Genomic DNA, 24,945 nt, shown 5'->3' with positions numbered 1-24,945 from the left:
CGGAAACAATGAGAGGGTACAGATTTTGGGAGAATGGGCAATTAACGTAGAAGCTGTCAAATCGGAAGGCAGGGCTAACTTAGATGTTTAGAGCGCTTCGGCCCACTGGAGCCTAACGCCATACTATCCATGCCACTTTATGCGATACCTGTTCGGGTAGTGGCATTCTCATCTTTATTCTCTTTCAGAAAGTATTGGAGCTGGGAAATTGCGTCGAACTAGTTCTGGTCTGGAATACAAGATACAGGAGAGCGCTTTCATCGGCCACACCGCTTGAATCTCATTCCAATCTCAATATCATCATCAACCTTGAAGTCCATCTAGTACATGCGCTCCATAGTTGGCCAAAGAAGATATCGCTCTACACGCAGGTCTCACAAGGCAGCTCTGTGAGCCGGGGCAATCAGCGCCCTAACCGACACCGTTGCAGTGGTTGAGACAGCACATCTGGAACATGTCGCGGGAAGAGGGTCCTGATGTTTACTTTTCCATCACGTCACGGTCAAGAATAAAGTAACTCAGGAGCGGCAGAGAGAGTGTCATCGAGGCTATTGCATAAAAAGCGTGGCGGCGTGTTTGCCAGACCTGTCACTCAATCGAGGAATAAGGTTTTCAATGCAACTATCGATGTGGCTTCAATGGTGCAGCACTTGCCTGAACTAGCCCAGCGCCCTAACCTAGAGCAGAGCAAGCAGAGGTAAGCATATATACCAGAGCTGGTCCCAAGCAAGTGTTGATTGCATAGCGAGAATGTAGTCGTAAGCACAGCGTTTTCATTGTTTTGCAACAAGACAATCAGCTCACGGGACGTTCTGCAGCTTACGAATCACCCAATAAAGAGGAACAGCAATGCAGAAGAAGGAATTCGTTGGCACGACCCTGGAATGATCTCCCGGGTCCTTTGCGAAATTACAGGCCAGGAACAGGGGTCATAGATTGATACCCCGCCGCTTATGCAGGCACGTTCGGGTGACTCAGGTGCGCAAGGCGAGAGGGCTGACACTTCAACTTCAGCTCTCCGGCTGAGACTTCCGTTTTGGTGTGCAATTTTACGACTCTAAATCCTGGGGGGCAATGGCCCTGTTGGTCCGCTATTGGCTCGTTTGTTCTTTTGTAAACTGAATTATGATTATGAGCAAAAGACCCGACGTAAAAACTGGGTCAATAATGTATGGATACATCCGAAACATTTCACAAAAGTTAGGTAAAAACTGGAATTCGGGCTCCAGCAGCTGTCCGCTCATACGTGACGTCAATTGCCGCAACTGCGGTTGAGTGACTGTACGACGGACGCATGGTGGAAGGATTAGCGAACTTTTATGGCATATCCGACAAGGAACTGTATGCATTGCTCATCGAACGGCTAGTCAGCACGCCTCGCCAGTCTCTGTTTACTCTAGTAATTCATCAAAGGGTCGAATTGCCTCGATTTGATTCGGCTGACAACAGTTCCGTACTACGACAGACAAAAATCAAGAATTGATAACGGCGAGATTTCCATGGAGCTTCTAGACTGTCAATCCTCTGTCGATCTTCAACGGTTAGCTGAGCTGTCGGGTATGGATGGAGTCATCCATGAGTACGGGCTCGCTTATGACAAAACGTCCCCACGAACTAGTGAACGCAAGTAATTATGCATCTAGAATTATTCCCAGTGCACTATCTTCATCATAGTGTGGTATTAGTGATTATATTTATTCAATCTCATATGTATGAACTAAGGTCATCGAAAGGGAGATCAACAGTATAATCTGACATGACATCGTTCACTATCACCGCGCCAGTGAAGTAAAATTTGCGACTGCATGGACGTGACTGCTCCTTACCAGAAATGCACTATATACCGCATGGTATAATGGCGACGAACCCCGATTTTACAAGCAAAGTACTGCGATGAGACCAAGAGCTTGAATGATGAAATTTCGAGGTCAGGTCGCAAAGGTCATGGGTTCCCATACCATGTAGAAGGCTTCGTGCATACTGATGCTCTCCCCGTGACCTTAACTTCAACATGTACGAAACAAAACGAAAAATACCAAGCTATGAAACTATAAGTACCATAAAATTCTCCACTGGCCGACGGTTGCATCTCAATCTTCTGGACCTAGCTGATTCTGAGTTGAAGTACGATCTTTTCCAGCTATTGGTCTTCGTATGTCCAGTCTTCACTTCCCCGATACCATGGTGAACTCGACACAAAGAAATACTTCAAGGTTGCCGGACGAGATACACTTTCAGGTCCTCATCGCCTCATCAGAATTAATTCAGCTCAGGCGCTTAGGAACTACATCACCGCCGTACCGGACGCATGGCCAACATATAATAGAGGAAAGAGGCAAATTATCCGCTCAATTCTCAGTAAATCCATCGTATCAGAAGTGCTAGATACAACCATCGCAGTAGTAAAACTGCATATCGACGCGCCTGACACGACAGGCCATACCTCAGGCGCAATAATAACATCCCTCTAGGGCCACGGTCGATCGGCACAGGATCCATTGGCCACCTCCACGGAGCTTGAAGAGTGCAGCTCAGCAGAGTTAACGCTTTTAACTAGACTGACCGCCCTCGTTGAGCTGATTTCAAGATGAAAGCCACTTGTGTGAATCCAACAAATGGTCACCGTTGGGTTCCTACATAGGCTCACTCGACACATGGAAACCGACAGCAATGGCGTGAAACAAGAGCTCCTATGTTATCAGGAGTCGAGATGGCTCGTCTTCAAAGAGCTCTCTCTTCCATCGAGTTTTGGTCATGTGCAACCAGAGACCGGAGCCATATCAGGCATCTGAACGGAGGCATCCAACCACTGGACTGGCCGGAAAGCTCACCGTAGCATCAGCACGAGGAGTTCGTGTGCGCAAGCCGGTATACCGCAATGCTGTGGGAGAGTCTGACCAACACCGTACCAAGAAACGGCTCGTTGTATAACCCAGGTGCCGACCAACCAGCATACCAGCGACCACGTTACCGGGCCCGCCCGCCTCAGACAATACACCTCCGAGTCGCGGGACGTGCAGACGGAGAGGGCGTTACCGCAGTTTCATCCAGCACAAGCTCCAGTACTTCTGGAGACTCGACACCTTCGGCCTGCACTTCCTGCGCGAGATGCTGCGATCGGCCAGGGGTGTCTTCGGGGAATTCTTCCTCCTCACGCGCGACCAGGTGGAACGTCCACATCCCGTCGTCGGCGGGATCGCCGCCGACAACCTGACGTTTGAGTAATACTACGGGAGCGTGAGGAAGACGATCCACCCGCCCAAGGTCGCACTGCCTTTCGTCGAGAACGACGCCCTGGCGCCGAATCGGGCCTGGGCGATGGGCGAAAGAGGACGCCTGGACGGGATGGATCCCGCGACTGTCCGGTAGATATCGATATGTTGAGGTCGCGAGGGTGGGTGTTCTGGGACGGGCAGCGACTGCGATTCTTGCATATGCGCCAGCAACGCGGGGCATGGGGGCAGCCTGGCTGAGGTGCATTGTCAGGATCAGAGCATATTTCTTGTCTGTATAGGTGGTCTGGGGAGAATTTTCCGGCTCTGTCTTCAGGCCACATCGCCATCCCGGCAAGTCTGTCTGAGACTACCATAAGGGACGAATTGCGGAAATGGAGTGGAGGCAAACGAGTCTGCAAGTGCAGAACGAAGGCCACAGAGTAGATCGCCAATCTGAGCCCTCAAAGGTACCGCAGATATGTTTGATTGAAAATAGATCAGCCATCACAGCAATGCTGGCATTTTATCATTCATTAAATCTCTAAAATATTCTACTGTGCAAGGCGTCAGCTCTACTCATGTCTCATTGTGGTGCCTTCATCTAGTTCGTGGTAAGGTCACTTCCTGTGGGTAGCCAGAGCTCGCTGACTAGGAGGTATCTTGCTGTGATCTGCACTTGCACCGCTCTTGTCGAGCGCTTCCTGGAGGCGCTTTCGAATCTCCTCATCCACCTTAGCCCACATCTCCACGGTCTCCTTCTGGACTTCGGGCAGCGCCTTGCTGAGGTGGCCAGACAGGTTGTGGATGAATGCCTCGTCGTCGCCACTCTTATTCTCCTTCCAGAGCTTCCATAGCATCTTAGGCTGCTCCCAGTCCTCGTCTGTGACGTCGGATGAGTATTCTTGGACTGTGCCGACCCACTCGTCGTGGACGAGATCCGCGGGACCACTTTTAATCTTTCTGAAAGAGGAGCGTGCTGCAATATATTAGTCGGTAAGTTCTCGAGAGGATTTCAGGATGCTTTTTGCGTGGCATGAACACTTACTGTAGTCTGGGTCTGAGCCATAATTTCCATCCATTCTCATGGGGCCGTCTCTTTGGTAGGGCGAGTAGACATTCTTGGCAGCATTGCAAGGCAGTTGTTGGTAGTTGGGGCCGACACGGTATCGTGCAGCATCGGGATAACTGAACATACGAGCGTGTAGCATGATATCCGCAGATGGCCCAATGCCAGGAACCAGATTCGAAGGCGAGAAGGCAGCCTGCTCAATCTCTGCAAAGTGGTTGGCGGGGTTCTTGGTAAGGGTCAACTTTCCGACAGGAATCAAGGGGTAATCCTTGTGAGGCCAAATCTTGGTAATGTCGAAAATGTTCCATCTGTATGTCTCAGCCTCCTTGGGATCCATGACCTGAAGCATCATCGTCCATGAAGGATAGTCGCCAGCCTCAATGGCGTTGTACATATCCTTAACATGGTAGTCAGGCTCCTCGCCAGCCAAGCGCACGGCGTCTTCCTGACTTAGAGTCTTGATGCCGGCGGTTGGTTTAAAATGGATCTTGACGTATTTAAATGTGCCATCTTCAGGTTTGCCAAACTTGAAAGTGTGGTTTCCGAAGCCGTTGACCATGCGCAACGACTCAGGCACACCACGTGGGCCAAAGAGCTGCATGAGAGTGTGCGCTCCCTCTTGGTTGCGGTTGTGGAAGTCCCAGAACATGCTGCTGTCAGCAACAGCCGTCTGAGGGTGGCGCTTGTGAGATCTGTTCAATGAAGGGAACTTGATTGGGTCGCGGATAAAGAAGACTGGCAAGTCATTTCCGACAAAGTCCCAGTTGCCCTCTTCGGTCTTGAACTTCAAGGCGAAACCGCGGATGTCACGAGCGGTGTCGGACGATCCCTTCTCGCCAGCTACTGTCGAGATGCGAGCTAAGACCTCGGTCTTCTTGCCAACATTGCTGAAGAGGTCTGCAGAACACCAATCTGTAATGTCGTGGGTGACTTCGAATTCGCCCCACGCACCAGCAGCTTTAGCATGTACTACACTGCATGGTCAGTTAGCAAGACGATTTATATCTTCGGGTGGTTTGAGCATACCGTTCGGGTATTCTCTCTCGTGGGAAGTGTGCCAATGTCTCGATAAGCTGGGTATCCTGTAATAGACCAAGAGCTCCGCCACGGATCTTGGATCCACGTAGAGTGACCTGAGAGGTCGGGTCCTGAACAGGACGACCTTCGGCGAGAGTGTAGACCGGTGGTTCGGTTGACTATAATCATTGTCAGTCGACCGACGTGTCAGAACACAGGTCCAATACTCACTTGAGACATGTTTTAGTAGTAGACGTGTATGTTAGCTACAGAGAACCAGTGCATCGTCGCAATACCACGCCGTGGTCCGGCTCCTTTAATACTACCATCTTCGCATGCAACGGCTTCTAATGAGGTCAGACTGACCCGTTTTCAGAGCCAAGACCCGCTGACAACAGTGACACTTCGATTCGTCAGATTGCTAAACAAGTACTGGAGTGGTACAATGTATGGGGAGTATGGATAACTGAGTGGAGTCATTCCGAGCGGTTTCCATGAGTAGTCGTCAAGGTGACGTAGAGGTTGCCCTTCAGATGAGGTTTCAGCCTCGACGAGTAATACGAATTCACATGATCTCGGGCTTGTAATATCTAAACATACAGGTTTTCTCCTCGGAATGTATAGATCAAAACTGTTGAACGGAGCAAATGCTCCCACTCGCTCGACTGCAACGCCCATATGCGCAGAAGTTGTTGAGCTAAGCCAAGCCAAGCCCACCTAAGCAGATGCCGAAAGTAACCCGAGCCGTATAGTCCTCACGAGAACGTGTTCCAAAAATTAATTCTCCAGTCTGCCGCGAGCCGTTGGATATATCCGAAAAGCTAGATGACTTACATAGGCTTGTCTCTGCATTTTCAGGTGTTACAGGGGCATAACGCCGAAAGTGTTAAAGCTGCTTGCGATAGCAAACTTAAACGACATTCTAACTTACGAGCGCTCGAGGCAAAATTCTGTCCCTCCTGCTACTCGATATGATGTTACGTTACGATAGTGAGACATAAGGCAATCGAAAGCCGTGCTCATCCGGAACATGATGGAGATGAAGCGGTTGCTTGACTACGAACCACCAAAATCTCAGTGCCCGTGGACAAGTGCAGTAGCCCCGCGATGTTGCCCCACTGATACGGGATATCGCTTATCGCTTAGCGCTATCGCGATTAGTTTCAAAAAAGTCTGGAAAGAAGAACCCTCCAGCTGTGTCCAAGGTCAAGGTCAAGGTCAAGGTCGAGATCCAGCGTCCGAATCGAATCGCATACGCCAATTCAACCACATCCCGCAGACAAAATGTTGCGCCAAGTCAAGCCTCGCAATGCGCGTTCAAAGCGCGCCCTCGAAAAGCAGGCACCCAAGGCCGTTGAGAATCCCAAGACCTGCCTCTTTCTACGCGGAACCACTTGTTCACAGGTCGTACAAGATGCGCTCACGGACTTGTATTCGCTGAGGTATGAGACGTAGCCAACGAGGAGACGAAAGAAATGCTAACTCAGCCATCAGGGTACCACACGCCAAGAAGTTCAGTACGTATACAACACATCAAACTGCCTGTGTCCTTGGAGAGATTACCGGTTGTCTCAGTCAAGCCAGCACAGAACCCCAAGTATATTTCTTCTCATCGCGGAAACCCCAACTAACCGGCGTCTTTTGATTGCAGCTAAGAAGAACCCCATCCATCCATTTGAAGGAACAGACAGCCTGGAATTCTTTAGCCTGAAGAACGACGCAAGTCTCATGTGCTTCGGTTCCAGTTCCAAGAAAAGGCCACACACAATCACCATGGTTAGAATGTTCGGACACAAAACACTCGATTTGCTGGAATTGCACCTCGACCCCGAGACCCACAGAACCTTGAGCCAGTTCAAGGGTCGAAAGACGGCCATTGGTCTGAGGTATGTCGCAGCATGAATCTATCCAACAGTCCTCACGACCACAACAACTGACTTGACTTGTTCGATAGGCCCATGATAGTCTTTGCCGGAACCGCCTTCGAGTCCCCAATCCCCAATGAGTACACGCAGGCCAAGTCCTTCTTCCTAGATTTCTTCAAGGGAGAAGGCTCCGACAAGATCGATGTTGAGGGACTACAGTACATAGTCTCTATATCTGGTGAGTGTCCAGTAGCGCCAGCCTTTTGCTTGACAATGAGTATTGACCAACAACGCCAGCTGAGGAACCCGTCAATGACGATGACGCCAAGCCAGTCATACACCTCCGAGTCTACCTGATCGAGACGAAGCGAAGCGGCGAGAAGATGCCCCGTATTGAGGTTGAGGAGATGGGCCCGCGCATGGACTTTAGAGTCGGAAGAGTACAAGAACCTGACGCGGCTATGCTCAAGGAGGCCATGAAGAAGCCCAAGACCAGCGAGGAGAAGACCAAGAAGAACATCAACACAGATACGATGGGTGACAAGCTCGGCAGAATTCACTTGGGCAGACAAGACCTGGGCGACTTACAAACCAGGAAAATGAAGGGCTTAAAGAGAAGTCGAGACCCCCACAACGAGGTGATGGTGGATGGTGGATCTGATGAGGAGAAGCCCAAGAAGAGCAAGCAATGAGGCCATCCGTGAGCATGGCATGGGAGATCTTCATCTTGGTTCTATTGGAGTTCGGCGTTGCTCTCGAAATGATGTAAACACACCCTAGACGTTTACGCTATACTCTCGACGACACAAGATAAGGACAAAATAGCCCAGTACTTGGGTGGTATTGGAGGGAAAACACGTCAATCTCAAGAATCCGCATTGCCGAGCGCTATGAAGCCATTGTATCTAAATACCCGACCGAGGAGTGCGCAAGATTAGGTAAATTCAAAAGGATAATATCAGGCCCAACTTAGATAACTCGCGCGTATGACAGGACCGATACCGAAAACTCCAATTATGCAACGAGAAGTCCAGTAGCGAGTACATTTCTAGATATCCAGGTCATGTCGAGGCAAGTTGTTGGGATACACTTCTCCACGCTGTTCTTGGCAGCCATCGACTGGCAATGAGGCCGCGAGGTCGAGTATCGATCGGTTCGGCAGCAGTTGTGTAACATGTCGTTCTGCGAGCTTCCAGACTACAGACCAATAACCTTCAGTCTTGCGTTTGCGCCACTGCCAAATGGCCTTTCCCCGCAACGAATATTCCAATGCATTTTCCTCGACCGTAGATACTCATTCTTGTCTCATAGAAAATATATGCCATTCTTCAAACATCTCAGAGCTGACGAGCTTGGCCGTCAGCTCATCTCGAATGAAACAATCCAATGGATCTCCTGCTTGACTCGAGCTTCTTATCTGTGCAGCAGGCAGTTCAGAGCTTCCTGACAGACGAAGAGGCCAATCATATAAGCGAGCAGTTCAGCGGGGATTCATGGCGACCCAATCGTCAAGTGCTTTGGGAAAGTGTCCGTCATCCCCTTGTCGAGCAATGGGCCAGGGATCATGACATGCAGACACTCACTATCGCATTAGGCCCACTGGCGGAACCAGGTCATCCAAAGTGTCTGAGAGCCAATATGCCCAAATCTCGAGTGAGCACTTTCATGAAAGGAGCTGGTGCCCTCTTCACCTGGTTCATAACACTGGGCAGTGAAGTCACAATCATATGTCAGCCACCACCCGATAGGTTCAACCCGAAGCATGGGACCAATTTCCAAGCGAATGAGCTACCAATTCTCAGGCGAGCAATAGAAAACGCTTCCTTGGACGTCTATATGGTTCATCCCGATGTCAAAAGCGCCATAGAGTATCGTTATCAGGTGTGGCCAAAGAACAATACGCAAACATGGATCGATAAATATGGGAATGAAGCTTACAATCCACAACCTTGGAGAAAAGTCGCAAATACGCCATTGCTTCTGAGCAGGCCTTATTTTTCAATTCGCCTAGAGAGTGACTCTGACGGTGTGAAGTTCGTGATGCAACAGGTGAGTAAACTGTGACCAAGCCATACCGGAGAGGCGCCGACTTGCGCCGGCGGGAACCACGCATCTAGGTTACTGACTATTGGAGCTACGAAGAGTGATCCGCGAAACGCGATACAGCAATCACAAGGGAATACATCCGACCGACCAAGACTGCAATTTGTTATGAACGCTCACGATGACACTGAGATAAATCGAACCGCCGCATGCAGTATTTGTAGCTCCTGCGCAGCACAGTCTGCACAGACCAAAGGCAAGGAGAAGGCGACCACAACCATAGAACAATCATCACAAGTCCTGACTCTGGTTGAAAGCAACCTCCTGGTCGATCTTACCAACCGAAATCAACCCAGTGTACATCAAAACGCCTCAAGCAGTGCCAGCAGCTCGAACGTACAGCCGGGGTCCTCGAAGCAGCAGCAGCAGCAGCAGCAGCAGCAGAAGCAGAAGCAGAAGCAGAAGCAGCAGCAGAAGCAGCAGCAACAGCAGAAACAGCAGAAACAGCAGCAGCAGAAGAAGAAGAAGAAAGCTGCCGCACCAGCCCAGACTAGTAATAAAAGCAAGGAGAAAGCAATGGTTGTGTCTCCGCCTCAGCAAACCATTAATACCATGCCGTTGAGCAAGGGTCAAGAGAAGAGGGCGAGAAGGGCCAAGGAAAGGGTGCTGCAGGAGAGGTCTCGAAACGTCCAGACGCCGGCCCAGAGCAGCACGTCGAAAAGCAAGAACAACAAGTAGAATAATACGTTGGAAGGTCACTTTTATTCTAGATGGCACTATTCTTTACAATGCTTAAGTTCACGGATCGGGGGAGGTGCAATTTTATGGCTCAGATTCTCGTGAGTACTTACACCAAGGACTCGATAAGCGGTCTTACGATTACGATACTCTATTTGTTGCGGTCTCCTCGAGGTTTCTTGCGGTCAAATCTTACCCCTTTTAATGTAGCACTCGGGTGTCTCTACCTTATTTTCCTGTTTACAGAAGACAGGTGTCATTCCATAAATATAGACAGTAGCTTCCAGCCCTTTGACTCGTCCATGGCGCGTGAACGACCGAAATTAAAGTGCTACAATAAGCACAATCGCCATCAAGGTATCCAGAAGTTGAACAGAATACGAGAAGCAAGGGTTCGATTAGTACTAGATCTGCGCTACATTTCTCCCGCTGCTTAAGTACGCGAGTTTGTGTAGTAAAAGTACATCTTTATATGCAGCCTTTAGCCACTGCGCTCATGTAAGCAATGTCAGCGACATGTCAATTTCTAGACCACCTTGTTGTTTGCTTCACTTTTTTATGAAATCTTTGGGTGTTTCTTTGGTTCAGGACCTGCTGGAATCATGAGAATTAAAATCTGTATTGCCTGTCTATATACATTAACCCGTAAGTAACAACAGCGCCAGAAGAAAAGATTCCATAAAAGAAAGAGGCTTCAGAATATAATCATATGGGTCCGCCCCTTCGCACTCATTTACATTTTCTACTGTCTAGATATAGCCGTGAAGTTATCCTAACGAGACACTATATGTGCCTTTGCCTTAGTCAACTCCATTCTACAGTATCAATGGTCGAGATAACATCATCCGAGATGCACCCTTTTGCGTCACAACCATCTTCTGGCTAATGACGACCGGCCGCCTACCCAGGCACCAGAGTTCATCCTTCATGTTTTTGACAAAGTTGGTCAACGTCACCGTCTCTAATAACGTCCCTGCACCTAGTATATATGGCAATTGAGATAAGACTGGAAAAATATTTAGGTTTGGGGTTGTACGTGAGAAGAACGAGGGAGGCTGTTATGTTGCAAGGGGTATTTTGAAATTATCAAGAAATAAAATCACAAAGGACATTTGCAAATATGATTTGGGTTTATAGAAACAATTAGCCCACAATTTCAGGTATCAGTATATAGTGGAGCATACGAAATGGTATGAAAAGAAAACCTCGAAAATGGGTTGATTTTTGGTTTTGTCCATTTGCCTGCGCAGAATTTCACGTTTCCGTTAGCAATCAGAACCCTCACTTATTTGTCTCCATCACCATATAATTCCGAATTTAAGTTTATTTGTGCTTCCCTGAGGTAGTGGTTACTACTGCCCCAGTCGGACCACACCTTTCCTCAATTCCAACTTGCTATCTTGCCGTAATAGATGCTTTGTGCGTGACATACCAGTGATTTCAACTCGGACCATTTTCGGTTGGACCAAAAGCATCGGAGACAGTCGCTCTGGTAAACCGTGTATGATCGTTCACAATCTGAAACTGCAAGGCCACGAACTGGGCCAGATCGGTCATTTCGTAAAACAGATCAGTACCGTTCAGCTCCCAGTCCTCTTCCATCGCTTGGAAATGCTCCTCAAACAGCCCCGAGTCGTCATCCAAGTCCTCCACCGTGGCTGGGCGAAAGAAGGAATGGTCTTCCAAAGGATCATCAACCTTCCCACACTGAGGATGCCGTGGTCCGGGCCATCCCGCATCTCGATGGTGTATAAGTTGCATAGGAAGATGATAACCTCACAAGCCACCTTGAATCTCAGCGCATGAACTGGTGGTGATATTGTTGAGGAAAGCATGAGGATGGCTCAGACTATCACAAAAAAACATTGCCGTTGGGAAGAACTTGTGTAGGTGTTATATGTGGTTACGAGCATTTGGTTTCAAGGAAAAGGACAGAATCCCTGGTAAGAAATGGATGTTGAGATGCCCTTGAACGCTGGCAGCCGTTCGTGATAGTGGTAGATTGAGTTCCCTTTAGCAGAGTCACCTGACTTTGTTGTTAACAACATGTCATCCTTCATCAACAACCATGCTCTGACCGGTGTAAGTCATATCCGTTTATCACTCACAGTCGGAATACCACCTGTTAGCCTGTAAGGCAATGTCGCATCGTGTCAGTGCCGCACTGACAATCCATGTAGTACCTCTTTGCTGATTAAGAAGTCGCCCATGATTTACGCCCGAAGCTGAATTGATAGGTTTTTTTTTTTTTTTTAATAACGTTCTCTAGTACGGGGACAGGAGATCGAGAAATGCAGACTGATTATATAAGTCGAGATTTTCTACGATGGTGAGAGGCCTGATGTTTCTCAATTTAATTAGAGAACCCAACTTGAACTTCAATGCCCTGTTTACTGATATAATAATAGCCGCCTGAACTCCGATACAACTGCTCTCAAAGATTCGCTGCCTTTCAGCAGTAAGGAATGTGGATGATGCTGGAAGAATTTCAACAGGTTTGGCTTCGTCAGGTGGACGCCTTTCAGCAATTCCTTTTTGACATGTCTCACAAATGCTCTCATATGGCAACCACCACGGTCTCGGTCACAGAATCAAAAACACCGTCTCCCCAGATACCAACGACAGCCATGGCAAAGCCAATGCCGGCCAGCGCAGTCTGTACCAACTGGTTCTTGACGAAGAACTCGACCTCGCTGCGGACCTCCTCACCGTTGATCTCTTCCTCGTCGTCTACGCCACTCAGGCCCTCGTCGTCATGTGTGTCGCCTAGCAACTCGTAGCTCTGATCCATGCGTCTTGCAGCCAATTTCTCCTTGTTGGCCTTGGCTGCCGCGGCTCTCTTCTGAGAGAAGTCGCTAGGCGGCCCGAAGATAGCGGGTGTGACGTAGCCGGTGAGGCGGGTACCGAGTACGAACAGCGACGTGTAGAGCAGGTAGGGGTGTCTGAAGCCGCGCGGGGAGAGAGCGAAGGCGAGAAGGAATGCGGAAGCGGTGGCACCGCTCAGAGCATTGAGGTGAGTTGTCGCGGTGTTGCTGATGGAGCGGAAGGCCTTGGCGGCGCTTGAGGCGGAGGGAAGATCGAGGAGTTGGGGGATGGTGAAGGTCGAAAGGGTATATGATGCGCCCTGGCCAGAGTCAGTACAACCGGCTAGATGTATGATGCGCACTATCGCATGCCACTATGGATGCGAAACTCGCAAGCATTGCCCGAGTATCGTGAGAGCTGGCGAGGCGGGTGGGCGTTCCACGAAACCAGGCGGGGGAGGTGGTTGGTGATGATGGGCTTTGAGAGGGACGTCATTGCTGGGAGGTTACTCACTGTGAAGAGACCGAGGGAGACGGTCCCGACGAACTTGAGAATGGACACCTTCTTGGACGCCATGATGCAGGATGACCAAGCTGGTCGGAGAGAAGTTGCGAAGGAGTCCAAGTTACCGGTATTTAGAAGAGGATGAAGGTTGTCGCATGAACTCCAGTGCAAGTGTGTTGTTATGGTATGTTATGTTAGGTAAGGATAAAGGCTAGAAGTCAAGCTTAGGCTGCTGCTGGGCCTCTCTGCTGGGCACTGGCGGGGGGTGAGTGGCTTGCTGGTGGGCTCATGTCATGTTGTGGATTACCGCCAATGAATGCCCCAGCTGCAGTGGCAGAGTGGCAATGCGTCAGCGATCCATCAGCGATCCATCAGGTTCAACTCACCCAACTTAACTTAGGGTGCTCAACGTGAGCGATGCCTCATGCTGCCCCTCAAAGGTGGGCGGGTACCGTAACTGACATGCGGATCCGTAGGTTCCAAGCAAACCCCACCACATCGCTGTCATGTTCCTGTTAGCATCTGGGGTTATGCCAATCAGAGCACTTCCATTTGAGCGTGCTCTGCGCGGAGTACGGATCCGTACTCCATTGAGGACAACGGCAATGTTTTTATGAAAACACTAATGCAGAGATGTGCTCTCCTATGTATGTACACTATGTAGATAAATTAAGATAAGCGATAACTAGGGAGCCCCATCGCCATCTGCATTCTCCACCAAGAGCCGAGGCTCCTGGAATGGTTAGTCATTAGCTCTACCCCAGATTGCCGGTTTGAGATTGAGCAAAGCGACTGGAGAATAGGATTGATTCAATATGATATTCCCGACTTCCAACAATTTTCCTTTTTTTCCCCCATACCTTTATGCTTGCGCAAGCGTCCTTTGATAAAATACGTACTCTTAGACTTTTGTCGTTCCAGCTACACATCCCTTCTCTGCAACTTTGAATCTAAACACCGCCACTCTGGCATCTTTCTCATCACATCTATTCGTGCAACTCATCCAAGATGCCGCTTGAGAGGTCCGAGTATCTTAGCAATGTCTGGAAGGATGGCATCTTCAGTGAGTCACACATTCACATGTTCAAAGCGCAGCTGCTGACAATATACCCCAGACGGCCGCGTGGCATTCGTGACCGGAGGCGCCGGCACAATCTGCAGCGCGCAAACCCGCGCCCTGGTCTATCTAGGCGCAAATGCCTGCATCATCGGCCGCAACGTCGAAAAGACGGAAAAAGTCGCACAAGACATTGCCACAGCCCGGAAAGGCGCCAGGGTGATCGGGATCGGCGGCTGCGACGTACGGGATCCCGAGAGTCTCAGGAAAGCGGCCGAGCAATGTGTCAAGGAGCTCGGCGCCATCGACTTCGTCATTGCCGGCGCCGCCGGAAACTTCGTCGCCCCCATCTCCGGGTTGACCTCGAATGGGTTCAAGTCGGTCATGGACATTGACGTCCTGGGCACGTTTAACACCATCAAGGCGACGGCACCCTACTTGATCGAGTCGGCAAAGCGAAACCCGAACCCAAGCAACGATGGTCTGACAGGCGGAAGAATCATATATGTCTCAGCATCCTTCCACTATACCGGTATGCCGATGCAGGCACATGTGTCTGCCGCCAAGGCCGCCATAGACTCGCTTATGGCGTCCGTCAGTCTCGAGTACGGACCCTTTGGGATAACCTCCAACGTCATTGCGCCGGGTGGTATCGAGAACACAGAAGGCATGCTCAGACTACACGGAGCTGGCAACGACAAGGCGGCGATAGCTGCAAGTGTCCCGCTCGCACGTTGGGGAACGATTCGCGACATCGCTGACGCAACCGTTTATTTGTTCAGTGATGCTGGTAATTACGTCAATGGTGAGGTTCTTGTGGTTGATGGAGCCAATTGGAGGTTGAAGACCGCTGCGGGCGTTGGAATGGACGAATCACTGCAATATCCGAACTTCTTGTTCACGGGCGAGTTCTCGAAGAATGTCAAGACGGGGAGGAAAGAGAAGTCTAAGCTATGAGACGCTACGATTCCAGAACACTGTCTCTCTCAGTCGTATATACTCTTTAGCGTATCTTCAATCCAGTACAATGATGATAATGTAGAACTCTACAATTTTCCACTACAATTGTGCAGCACTTCAACAGTTGGACGCGTTGTCCATGCATCACACATTCTGGCACATGAAGAAGCATTGTATCGGCATATATTGGCATGAAGACTTGTAGTAAACATTTTATCAAGTATATTGCGTGGAAGACATAATGGCGCTATTTATTGTACGGAACATGGAATCGGTTGCCACCATCCAGCTTGTGAAGAGGAAGGGCGGAGAGGAAAGAACAGAAAAAAAAAAAAATTCAATTTTTTTTTTTCCAAAAGGTGGTCTCCCCAGTTGAACCGGGCACCTTTGGGAATTGAAACCCTGCCAGGAGCCGTCTAATGGGTGCTGAAGCACCCCGAACTACCACTGAGCCACGATGAAAGGGACCCCAGGCCCCAGGACTTTCAGTGATCCCACGCTGGGGACTGGTTGGAAGCAGGTACACTTATTGCATATTATCTGTGTCTTTTGCGACTACCATTAGGATAATGCGTCTAGCCGTGCCACGTAGATTATGGGAGCCTTCAAGCTTGGAATGTTGATTAATTTCACCCTCCACCCACTGCACGTGGGTCACATTGTCACCACATCATCATATCCAAACGATTTCCCTTGTTATTTCCCTCAATGAAGCCTTGTCACGCCCGTTCACTCGACCTTGCCCTTAGTTGGCTTCTGGCACGAGCACTGTGCTGTCCTCAACCTCGCTCTTCTGCGGCTCCCTAGCCTCGTAATGCTTATCCAAGTCCTTGACGACCTGCCTACCGCTGAAGTTGGTCATGATATTCTGTGCCTTGGCCCGGAGGCCATAACTGTACCAATGCGGCATTGCCCTGAGCGCCTTCAGGGTCGTTCCAAACTTGGGGGTGACGACCTCTCCGCTCTTCCCGGTCAGTATCTGCCTGACGATGGACTCGGCAACACTCTCGGGCTCGAGCGTGGGCACCAAAAATGGGCTGTCATTGTGGTAGCCGGTGAACAGCGCGGTCTTGGTATACCCCTGGTTCACCACGACAGTGCGCACCTTGGGCGCGTTGTACCTCGTCTTCAGCTCGGCCGTGAGGCCCTCGTGGAAGGACGCCGCAGCGGCCTTGGACGCCCCGTAGTCGACCATGTTGGGGACGGTCAGCCAGGCGGCGTAAGAGGCGACCGTGACGATCATGCCGTGGTTGCGCCTGACCATGGCCGGGAGGAACTCCTTGACCGTGTAGAAGTGCGCGAAGGTGTTGACGTCGAAGGTGAACTTCAGGTCTTTCTCCGAGGTCTCGAGGATGGTTTTGCCGCGCGCGATGCCGGCGTTGTTTACGAGGATCGTGGGGTCGCCCACCTCGGATCGCACCTTGGCGGCGACTGCCTTGATGTCCGATGTGCTGGTCAGATCGCACTTGTAGTAGTGGACGTTCGGGCCTGCATTCATATTAGTGCCACAACCTCATGATAAGACATATATAGATGTATATATATTCAAACAGAAATTGAAAAAGATTGGTATGCAATCCACCACATACCAGCCTCATATGTCAATGGCTGGATATCCAGAACCACGACCTTGACGCCACGCTCTGCCAAGAGCTTCACCACATGTCCTCCAATGCCGCCGGCACCACCAGTGACGACCACGACCTCACTCGGCCAATCATACGGATCACTGGTCCAGTTGTTGACGACACCCTCAGAGTAGTACGCGCTCAGCCACTTCGCCAGCCCGAGATAAAAGAACGTCTTGACCCTAGAAAACGCCAGGGGATGTAGAATCGACAGATCCTCGCCCTTCTTGGTGAACTGCGCAGCCAGCAGAAGGGGCAGCAGGAGCGCAGGGTTGAAGGCGGTCTTGCCGATAAGGCTTAGGACCGGATCGGCCGTGAAGCCCTCGCGAGGAAGCCAACCATTATGGAACGGCATTTTCGTCGTGCAGTCTTGACCAAAGCAAGACTTCTATATCACGCCGGGCTTATAGATGGGGAAGTTGTATGTTGCTCTGAAAGGTGCTGCAGCCACATGTGTAATTCGTGCAAGCAGCGATTTTGTATGATGTCTAAGCGCAAGGGGCCGGAGTCTACTAAATAGTCCCTCCTCACATCTAACAGTCTAACAGCTAATGCGCAATCTGCAAGTTTGCATAGAGGAGGACTGGCATGCCAAGGTACCGAGGCACTCTCTGAGCGAATGAAATCGGAGTATCACCAATGTAGGTGCGGGGATGACTGGGGGAAGCTCGCGACCTCGTTCCTGCTTTGGGATGTGCTAATGCACATTGCCCCCAACTTACTCCATTTCCCCAGGTTCGGGTGGAGTGATGGTTCGTCAAATAGGTTCATGTGTAAGTTGGGCTTTAAAGAACAGTCCAAAATCCGGCTTCAAACGCCCTGGTCATTGAATACTTGTCTCTCATGTGCAGACATTTTCCAAAGCGCAGCCTTAGCTCATGGAACAGTTATACTAAAGATACCCCCGGCTGTATAAGCAAAGAACTTTGACTAATGTGAGATCCAAAGGGATGAAACATGGCTGTGGCTTCTAGATGGGTATGATATAGGTGATTGGAGTTCTTATCAAACCACGGTACCTCGTCAACGCCCACAGCAGCACACTCACGCCATGATATGACAAGCTACGCAAAGCCAGAAGAACAAATAGCAACCCACATGAAGCACATATCATCGAACCATAGGAGGAGCGTCAATTCTTGGAGAAGGGCTGAATACAGCGAAGCGCAGCTTCAACTCGCGGAAGACATCCCATGGTTCACAGGCCCACGTCACGAAGGCTGCTAAGATTGAACATTCATTGGACAGGATAATTAGATTTCGAGAAACTACCAAACGCTCCAGGGGTATCGCTAGAGAAAGAAGACCGCCGAAACTGACAGCATCGCCAACCACCCGGCAGCAGCGCTCCAGTGCAAGGTAGCCGCGGCGCCTAGACCGCCCGTGGAACCGGAGCCGGAGCCGGAGCCTGATTGCTCCACCTGAGTTGCATCACCCGGCGCGAAGAGAACGCCAACGCTGTTCGCCGCCGTCGCGTCGATTTCGTCGTACGTTAGCAGTGGGTTGTCCAGGGCATCACATGAAGGCCTGTCGTCGGAAGCCTCGATGCTGTTTGTGACGTTGATAGGAACGTCGAAAATGGTGTAGTGGTCGTCCCCGTTGAGGCGGAAGTTCTGGCGGATGGATATCTACCACGCTGTGAGCTTCATTGAAAAAGCGCGACGTGCATGAAGAGTCAGTTCTTACATTATAAACACCGCGGTCGCTGTCTGTTGATGTTGGTTGTCCATTTCCAACCAGGCAGTCTGGCCACCTCCACTTGACATGCTTTACGGTGCTGCCGGACTCCGACAACATAATGTCTCCTAGGCTGGCATTGTTTGCCGTTGCAGTGCCATTCGTGATGGTAAAGTTTCTCCCTGTGTCGTAACTATACAGAAAAATTGTGATATTATAGATCTGGCTTGGACTATCGTCGGCATAAGGAGGCAAGTTGAGTTTCCCGTTGGCAGAGACATCAAGCGCTACCTCAATGGTGTCTATGTAACGTATTGTCAGATGTTTGTTGTCCCAGCAGTGTACGTAGCTAGTACAGCTACTTACCACCACCGAGAGGCGTTCCGGGTTGTGGCGAATCGAGGACAGCAAAACCCGGTGTGAAGATCTGCCCATTGGAAATTGTGAAATTGAGCGCGGCGGACCTGGCCACAAAACCGGCCAAAGCTGCCGCAAGCATTTTCGATGCCATGACACTATTTGTGCTCCAACTTGCGACTTGTAGTATGCTGAACGATAGTAATCTGCTTGTAGTTTATAACGCTCAATATGCGAAGGCCGAGAACCGTAATATGATATTTTGTTATCCTGGTTGCATCGCCAGAAAGGAGAAGAAGAGTGAGAAGAGAAAAGTCTGCCTAGTTGATCCCCATTCTTATCAATACACGGACTTGCCAGTGATTGAAAACGATGAAGGGTGCAAAGCCATTTCGGGTACATAAATTGGCAGGCCCAAGGACATGGGAAGGTGGGCTCAGGGCCCTGGTTTGGTCATCTTGGCACGATTTTCATGCGTTGCGGTTCGGCTGCATGATGACCGAGGGGGGATGTGACGGCATAGGATTCCGTGATGCTCTACTCATATTGGATGCGATATTGCTAAGCGAGTGATTGTGTGTTCAACTATTCGACAGGGACGTCGTTGAAAATCTCACAGACTCCTGCAACTGATATATTTGCACTCAATTTTGCGCCGAACATTTGGAAAGCGAGAGTCTCAACATAGGAATCTAGGGGTGTTATTTTTAATGCGATGAATCCTCCTCTCTTGCAGTCCAGGTTTCAAGTTTAGAGTTCCCGAGCACGAGCCAGATCAAGATAATCTTAATCGGCGGGGCACGCTAGGCAAGACGGCACGCCGCAATTGTGGTGGCTCCTCCTGGGTTCGGAGTCAGCCGAGGCTGTACAGACACGCCCTTTCAATCACAAAGCGCGTTAATACGGTTCGTTGTCGACAGTTCCAGATCCCTGGTAAGGCGCACCAGAAACCACTATTGTAGCACTGGTCTCTCATTGGCCGAAGGCACAAGGTGACTCAGTCCTTGAGCGGCTTCGATAAGAAACCGATAGCGAAGGCTCTGAGCGGTGTTCAGAGATATAAGGGGTCCTTCGAACGAAATTTTTGGACAAGAACTCTCTTTTTGCACACGAACCCTCTCACAAATAAAAAATAGCACTACCTATCCGATCGTGTGGTGGTGTAGAAATCATGAAGACAATGAGGAGCTCGTGGAACTCTGTCGGAAGACATTGTCTCCGCCAGAAGAGCACTCCTTTCACGAACCAGAGCAGATCATGGTCGACGTCAGCTGCATTCACATCAGGCAGCACGAGCAGTTTGGGAGGCCTGCGGAAGCTACTCAGGGTATCCGAAGAAGTTGAGGACGCTCTAGCTACCAACAAGCCCGTGGTAGCGCTCGAGTCTACAATATATACTCATGGAGCGTTGGGCGATGACCTCGACTTAGAGGGTATCGTGCGTCGCAATGGTGGAGTACCGGCTGTTTGTGGTATCTTGGAGGGTGTTCCAACTGTTGGTCTTCTACCTGAAGAAATCACTCACATGATCGAGAACTCGCCGCGAAAGGTGTCCAGAAGAGATATTGCTTTCCTCACCGGCATGGTATGTTGATTAGGCACCTGGCCGCGCACCGCTAACGGTTCCACTAGGGCATGATGGGAAACAAGATCAACGGAGGCACAACTATAGCTGGTACCATGATTCTGGGTAGGCTTGCTGGGATCCGGGTTTTCGGTACAGGTGGTCTTGGAGGCGTTCATCGAGGCGGGCACGATACGCTAGACATCTCGGCTGATCTGACAGAACTTGGTCGCACCAGAATGGCTGTTGTCAGCAGTGGGTGTAAGGGCTTCCTAGACATACCGAGAACGCTTGAATATCTTGAGACACAAGGCGTCCTCGTATCAACTTTTGCAGATGGCCGAGCTGGCAAGGTCGATTTCCCAGCCTTTTGGGCTCGGGATAGCGGCGTTAAGAGCCCGTCGATTGTACAGAGTGAAGAGGAGGCAGCAGCCATGATCCTGGCACAAGAGACCTTGGGACTTGAATCGGGCTTGCTGTTTGCGAACCCAATTCCAGAAAAGTCCTCTATTCCGACAGACGAGATGAACAAGGTCATTGAACAGGCCGTCCGCGAGTCACTGGAACAAGGGGCTTCGGGCAGCGAGAACACTCCTTTCATCCTCACGCGAATCCGAGAGCTTACGAATGGCCGCAGCGTGCCTGCTAATGTGGCACTTGTCCAGGCCAATGTGGAGCGCGCTGCAAAGATAGCAGTTGCGGTCTCTCAGATGATTTCAGGGGACATAGCGATACCCGTGCAAGGGTGAGGGCAGGTTCAAATCCGGGAGAGAGTAGACTCCTAACGGTTACAGATTTACACCAAAACAGCAAGCGGCATCGCGACACTCCGTGAGCAAACCAGTTATGAGTAACAACAAGGAAGTTAAACATGAAGTACCGGAAGTAAGCATTTATACAAGATATCTTGTATAACCATCATAAATCATTCCCGTGCAATAGTCATCTCGATGCGTAAATCACATATCTAACTTCCATGATAGACAGAGGCAGCAGATATTATGGTAGCTGGTTCCGTTGCGATAGACCTAAACTGCGACTATGCTGGGCCCAACAGTGCGACCAACCCAACTCCCCAACTCAAGACGTCAAACCCCGCCCGCATCAGTCAATCCATAGGCGGCGTGGGTCGCAATGTAGCACTGGCTGCACACAAGGTCAGAGGTGACATGACTGTCAGACTCTGTAGTATGGTCGGCAATGATATGTAAGTCTTTACCTTGACACTTTGTGGAGAGCATGGCCTGACAAGAACAGAGCTGGCTCGACCGTTTTGGCTTCCCTCAACGCTGCAGGCATGAGCACGCAATCTGTCAGGAAAATTAGCGAAGCATCTGGTAGAACAGCACAGTATGTCGCCGTGAACGATGCAAATAAGGGTCTCGTGATGGCCATGGCTGATATGGATCTATTTACAACTCATTCTTTCCCGTCCGAGTGGAACGCTGAAGTGGCCACAGCCAAGCCCAAGTGGCTCATTGTTGATGGCAACTGGTCAGAACAGAGCATAAGATCATGGATACGAGCTGGCAAGCGGAATGGCTCGCAGGTGGCTTTCGAGCCCGTCTCTAATGCCAAGTCAGCTCGTCTGTTCTGCCGTGCCAAGAACCTGGAGCAGCTAGGGATATACCCTAAACACAGCGTCGACTTGGCTACGCCAAACCAGTACGAGCTGGCAGCGATGCATGCTGCGGCACAAGAGAACGGGTACCTCGAAGATCAGCATTGGTGGGAGGTGATTGATGCTCTTGGAATGACGGGTGCAAGGGACCGATTCGTGAGGATGACTTCGGCGGCCATGACGGATGCTGGTATCCCACAACAAGCGATTCAGCTGCTACCTTACATTCCAACAATTATCACGAAGCTAGGAGATCAGGGTGCCTTGTTGGCAACGATCCTTCGGAAGGACGATCCCCGACTGATGGACATGGCTTTCGAGCCTTTCATATTGTCCAGGTCCTTCCACAATCACCCGGATATTGGAGGCGTCTACCTGAGGCTATTTCCAGTTGCCGAGATGGTGCAAGATGTCGTCTCTGTAAACGGCGTTGGCGATACCTTCTTAGGGGTTCTCGTTGCTGGTCTCGCTCAGGGAGGAAATATTGAGGATCTGATGCATGTGGCGCAAAAGGGGGCAATCATGACACTGAGAAGCTCTGAGTCAGTCAGTGACAACCTGGACTCTCTGACCAAGGAACTCTCGGCTGCCTCTAGGACATAAGTCGATAGTCACTTAGCGGCGGATAAAAAGAAGAATCAAAAGAAAAAGAAGAATATACGTTTCGATGAGCCAGAGCTCCTCTCTGCTCCGGACAGCAGGCAAACGACTAGTCTAGCATAGATCTCGCAGGCAGCCGACCGAGTCTCGGTATATGAATATCGGCGGATGTAAGCATGTCGATGCCATGAGCCGGGACAATGCGCTTGCGATGGATAAAAGAGGGGCAAACCGCAAAGGGCCAAAAAACACAGCGCCCAAATCCCTGCTAGACTAGCTGCCATGCAAGGCTATAACAGACCCCAGTAAAAAAGTTTCCAAGCAGGAGCAGTCGAGTCGCATGGAATTGTCGGATCTTGTGTACTCACGCGTGAACATCCCATCCGACACGCACGATCGCCAAGATGCCCCCCAAGCAGAACAAGGAAGTGCCCGACGAGGACGACTTTGCCTCTTTCTCCGAGCATGACGACTCATCAGACTACGAGAGCGGAGAGGAACCACAAGTCCCCAAGAAGCCTCAGCGAAATCCAGTCCTCGAGAAGGACTCCGACGAAGAAGAGCTCGAGCGTTTGGTTCTAGGCGACAGCTCCAACTTCCGCGAAAACCTGTTCAAGGGAGACTACCAAGAAGACATTGGCTCCGACTTTGAAGGCTATGCAGAGGAGGCTGATCAGGATGGCGACGACAATGTCGAGGATCTGGACGACGCGCAGTTGTTCTTCCTTGATGCGCCGCCCGCCGGTAACAAGGACCTGGTAGTGACACCCACCAGTGTCCTGGCTGCTTCGCAGAAGGACCAAAAGAATGCGCCCGCCTGGGAAGACAGCGATGACGAGCGGCTGACCGTGTCCCTTGCCAGCGCCACTCAGCTGCGAAAGCTACGTATCACTGAAGAGGACGACGTCGTGACTGGTACGGAATATACCAGGAGGTTACGGCAACAATACCTGCGACTCAACCCTGTTCCTGCTTGGGCAAAGGAGGCAGAGGAGCGTCCGGCCAAGCGTCGCCGGAGGTCCTCTGCTGCATCCGACGACTCCCAGGCCTCCGATGTCAGCGGTAGCGATGACGAGGCGTCTGCTCTGCCACTTGACAAATTCCTGCGAGATGCCACTTCGCTCAGCGAGGACGGCACCAAGTCGAAGAAGCTACGCCCTGAGGTTATCGACATACAAAGATCTAGAGATATGGCCGATAGCCACAAGGATGAAGTCACGTCGCTTTGCTTCCATCCTGAATACCCCGTGCTCCTATCAGCCAGCACTTCAACGCTGCTCTATCTTCACCACATTGCGCCCACCGCTCATCCCACACCAAACCCGCTCTTGACCTCTGTGCAAATCAAGCAAGTTCCAGTCAGGCATGCTGAGTTCCTCTTCCCGAGCGGTGACAAGATATTCTTTGCTGGTCGGCGGCGATTCATTCACTCCTGGGACCTGCCGACAGGTGTGATCCAAAAGACTCAAAAACTTCAGGGACATAACTTGGAGCAAAGAACATGGGAGCGCTTCAACCTTAGTCCATGTGGGCGCTGGCTAGGAATGATTGCCTCCACACGGAAAGGAGGCGGTGAAATCAACATTGTCAATGTCAATACTATGCAATGGATTGCTGCTGCCCGCTTAGACAGCCGAGGAGGTATCGCAGATTTCCAGTGGTGGAGCAACGGCAACGGTTTGACAGTCCTTGGAAAGGGAGGCCAAGTCGGCGAGTGGAGCATGGCTACCAAACGGTTCCTGGCCATATGGAACGACGAAGGCTCAATAGGCGGCACCGTCATTGCGCTGGGTGGGCGCAATGGGCCCAAGGTCCTGGGTGGCCACAAGTGGGTGGCCATCGGATCCAACAGCGGCGTAATGAACGTCTACAACCGGGACGACTTGATTCTGCCCACGGGTGACGATGAGTTGGAGATCAAGGAGCGACCCGAACCTGCGCGAAGGTTCGAGCAGATGACAACGCCCATCACATTCTTGAAGTTCAGCCCTGACGGGCAGATCTTGGCTTTCGGAAGCACGCACAAGAAGGATGCTCTACGGCTGGCACACTTGCCCAGCTGTACGGTCTACAGGAATTGGCCTACTGCGCAAACGCCTCTCGGACGAATTACAGCCATTGCGTTTGGTAGCAAGAGTGATACGCTGGCAGTCGGCAATGATACCGGGAAGATTAGATTATGGGAGATTAGGAGCTAGTCAATGCCAAGTTGCGATGAAGACGTC

The 24,945-nt window shown here is 50.7% G+C and overlaps 10 protein-coding genes across 10 annotated transcripts; 5 read left to right on the top strand and 5 right to left on the bottom strand.

Moving 5' to 3' along the window:
- Positions 1-2,985: 2,985 nt before the first annotated feature.
- Positions 2,986-3,480, bottom strand: BKA67DRAFT_664161 (uncharacterized protein; the record flags this gene model as incomplete). The annotated part of the gene is made up of 1 exon (XM_046108320.1): positions 2,986-3,480. One exon carries the CDS (start codon positions 3,478-3,480, stop codon positions 2,986-2,988), a length of 495 nt encoding a protein of 164 aa, XP_045952831.1.
- A 352-nt stretch (positions 3,481-3,832) lies between these two features.
- On the bottom strand, positions 3,833-5,541 carry BKA67DRAFT_664160 (catalase; the record flags this gene model as incomplete). The annotated part of the gene is made up of 4 exons (XM_046108319.1): positions 3,833-4,191; positions 4,261-5,258; positions 5,311-5,480; positions 5,533-5,541. 4 exons carry the CDS (start codon positions 5,539-5,541, stop codon positions 3,833-3,835), a joined length of 1,536 nt encoding a protein of 511 aa, XP_045952830.1.
- Positions 5,542-6,282: 741 nt separating this feature from the next.
- On the top strand, positions 6,283-8,099 carry BKA67DRAFT_98934 (Brix domain-containing protein). Its single transcript, XM_046109595.1, has 5 exons — positions 6,283-6,743; positions 6,796-6,818; positions 6,953-7,187; positions 7,256-7,404; positions 7,464-8,099. The coding sequence occupies exons 1-5, from the start codon at positions 6,586-6,588 to the stop codon at positions 7,856-7,858; spliced, it is 960 nt and encodes a 319-aa protein (XP_045952829.1). The 5' UTR covers positions 6,283-6,585; the 3' UTR covers positions 7,859-8,099.
- A 355-nt stretch (positions 8,100-8,454) lies between these two features.
- On the top strand, positions 8,455-9,670 carry BKA67DRAFT_583848 (uncharacterized protein). Its single transcript, XM_046104108.1, has one exon. It carries the CDS (start codon positions 8,553-8,555, stop codon positions 9,228-9,230), a length of 678 nt encoding a protein of 225 aa, XP_045952828.1. The 5' UTR covers positions 8,455-8,552; the 3' UTR covers positions 9,231-9,670.
- BKA67DRAFT_583846 (uncharacterized protein) lies at positions 9,660-10,236 on the top strand. The gene has a single exon (XM_046104107.1). The coding sequence runs from the start codon at positions 9,786-9,788 to the stop codon at positions 9,945-9,947; it is 162 nt and encodes a 53-aa protein (XP_045952827.1). The 5' UTR covers positions 9,660-9,785; the 3' UTR covers positions 9,948-10,236.
- A 2,268-nt stretch (positions 10,237-12,504) lies between these two features.
- BKA67DRAFT_541283 (uncharacterized protein) lies at positions 12,505-13,328 on the bottom strand (the record flags this gene model as incomplete). Its single annotated transcript, XM_046100908.1, has 2 exons — positions 12,505-13,071; positions 13,266-13,328. 2 exons carry the CDS (start codon positions 13,326-13,328, stop codon positions 12,505-12,507), a joined length of 630 nt encoding a protein of 209 aa, XP_045952826.1.
- Positions 13,329-13,904: 576 nt separating this feature from the next.
- On the top strand, positions 13,905-15,411 carry BKA67DRAFT_98908 (peroxisomal 2,4-dienoyl-CoA reductase SPS19). Its single transcript, XM_046109594.1, has 2 exons — positions 13,905-14,319; positions 14,372-15,411. The coding sequence occupies exons 1-2, from the start codon at positions 14,265-14,267 to the stop codon at positions 15,268-15,270; spliced, it is 954 nt and encodes a 317-aa protein (XP_045952825.1). The 5' UTR covers positions 13,905-14,264; the 3' UTR covers positions 15,271-15,411.
- Positions 15,412-15,640: 229 nt separating this feature from the next.
- BKA67DRAFT_583841 (estradiol 17-beta-dehydrogenase) lies at positions 15,641-17,441 on the bottom strand. The gene is made up of 2 exons (XM_046104106.1): positions 16,863-17,441; positions 15,641-16,761 (listed from the first exon to the last, which is right to left on the bottom strand). The coding sequence occupies exons 1-2, from the start codon at positions 17,254-17,256 to the stop codon at positions 16,019-16,021; spliced, it is 1,137 nt and encodes a 378-aa protein (XP_045952824.1). The 5' UTR covers positions 17,257-17,441; the 3' UTR covers positions 15,641-16,018.
- A 752-nt stretch (positions 17,442-18,193) lies between these two features.
- On the bottom strand, positions 18,194-19,077 carry BKA67DRAFT_664154 (uncharacterized protein; the record flags this gene model as incomplete). The annotated part of the gene is made up of 3 exons (XM_046108318.1): positions 18,194-18,529; positions 18,588-18,880; positions 18,945-19,077. 3 exons carry the CDS (start codon positions 19,075-19,077, stop codon positions 18,194-18,196), a joined length of 762 nt encoding a protein of 253 aa, XP_045952823.1.
- A 1,029-nt stretch (positions 19,078-20,106) lies between these two features.
- Positions 20,107-24,918, top strand: BKA67DRAFT_595595 (Indigoidine synthase A like protein-domain-containing protein; the record flags this gene model as incomplete). The annotated part of the gene is made up of 6 exons (XM_046105183.1): positions 20,107-20,195; positions 20,226-20,520; positions 20,568-21,236; positions 21,483-21,706; positions 21,757-22,666; positions 23,125-24,918. 6 exons carry the CDS (start codon positions 20,107-20,109, stop codon positions 24,916-24,918), a joined length of 3,981 nt encoding a protein of 1,326 aa, XP_045952822.1.
- Between the last annotated feature and the right edge of the window lie 27 nt (positions 24,919-24,945).

This window comes from Truncatella angustata (assembly GCF_020726525.1).
Source record: "Truncatella angustata strain MPI-SDFR-AT-0073 chromosome Unknown BKA67scaffold_10, whole genome shotgun sequence".
Lineage (NCBI taxonomy): Eukaryota > Fungi > Ascomycota > Sordariomycetes > Amphisphaeriales > Sporocadaceae > Truncatella > Truncatella angustata.
Note: the sequence above shows the minus strand (reverse complement) of the source record. Positions and strands in the feature narration are given on the sequence as shown.

Coding starts and splice junctions, on each gene's coding strand:
- BKA67DRAFT_583841 (XM_046104106.1), bottom strand. CDS start 17,256: ATGCCGTTCCATAATGGTTGGCTTCCTCGCGAGGGCTTCACGGCCGAT. Junction 16,762..16,862: donor GCCATTGACATATGAGGCTG/GTATGTGGTGGA, acceptor ATATGAATGCAG/GCCCGAACGTCCACTACTAC.
- BKA67DRAFT_583848 (XM_046104108.1), top strand. CDS start 8,553: ATGGATCTCCTGCTTGACTCGAGCTTCTTATCTGTGCAGCAGGCAGTT.
- BKA67DRAFT_98934 (XM_046109595.1), top strand. CDS start 6,586: ATGTTGCGCCAAGTCAAGCCTCGCAATGCGCGTTCAAAGCGCGCCCTC. Junction 6,819..6,952: donor ACCACACGCCAAGAAGTTCA/GTACGTATACAA, acceptor TTTTGATTGCAG/CTAAGAAGAACCCCATCCAT. Junction 7,405..7,463: donor GTACATAGTCTCTATATCTG/GTGAGTGTCCAG, acceptor CAACAACGCCAG/CTGAGGAACCCGTCAATGAC.
- BKA67DRAFT_583846 (XM_046104107.1), top strand. CDS start 9,786: ATGGTTGTGTCTCCGCCTCAGCAAACCATTAATACCATGCCGTTGAGC.
- BKA67DRAFT_98908 (XM_046109594.1), top strand. CDS start 14,265: ATGCCGCTTGAGAGGTCCGAGTATCTTAGCAATGTCTGGAAGGATGGC. Junction 14,320..14,371: donor CTGGAAGGATGGCATCTTCA/GTGAGTCACACA, acceptor AATATACCCCAG/ACGGCCGCGTGGCATTCGTG.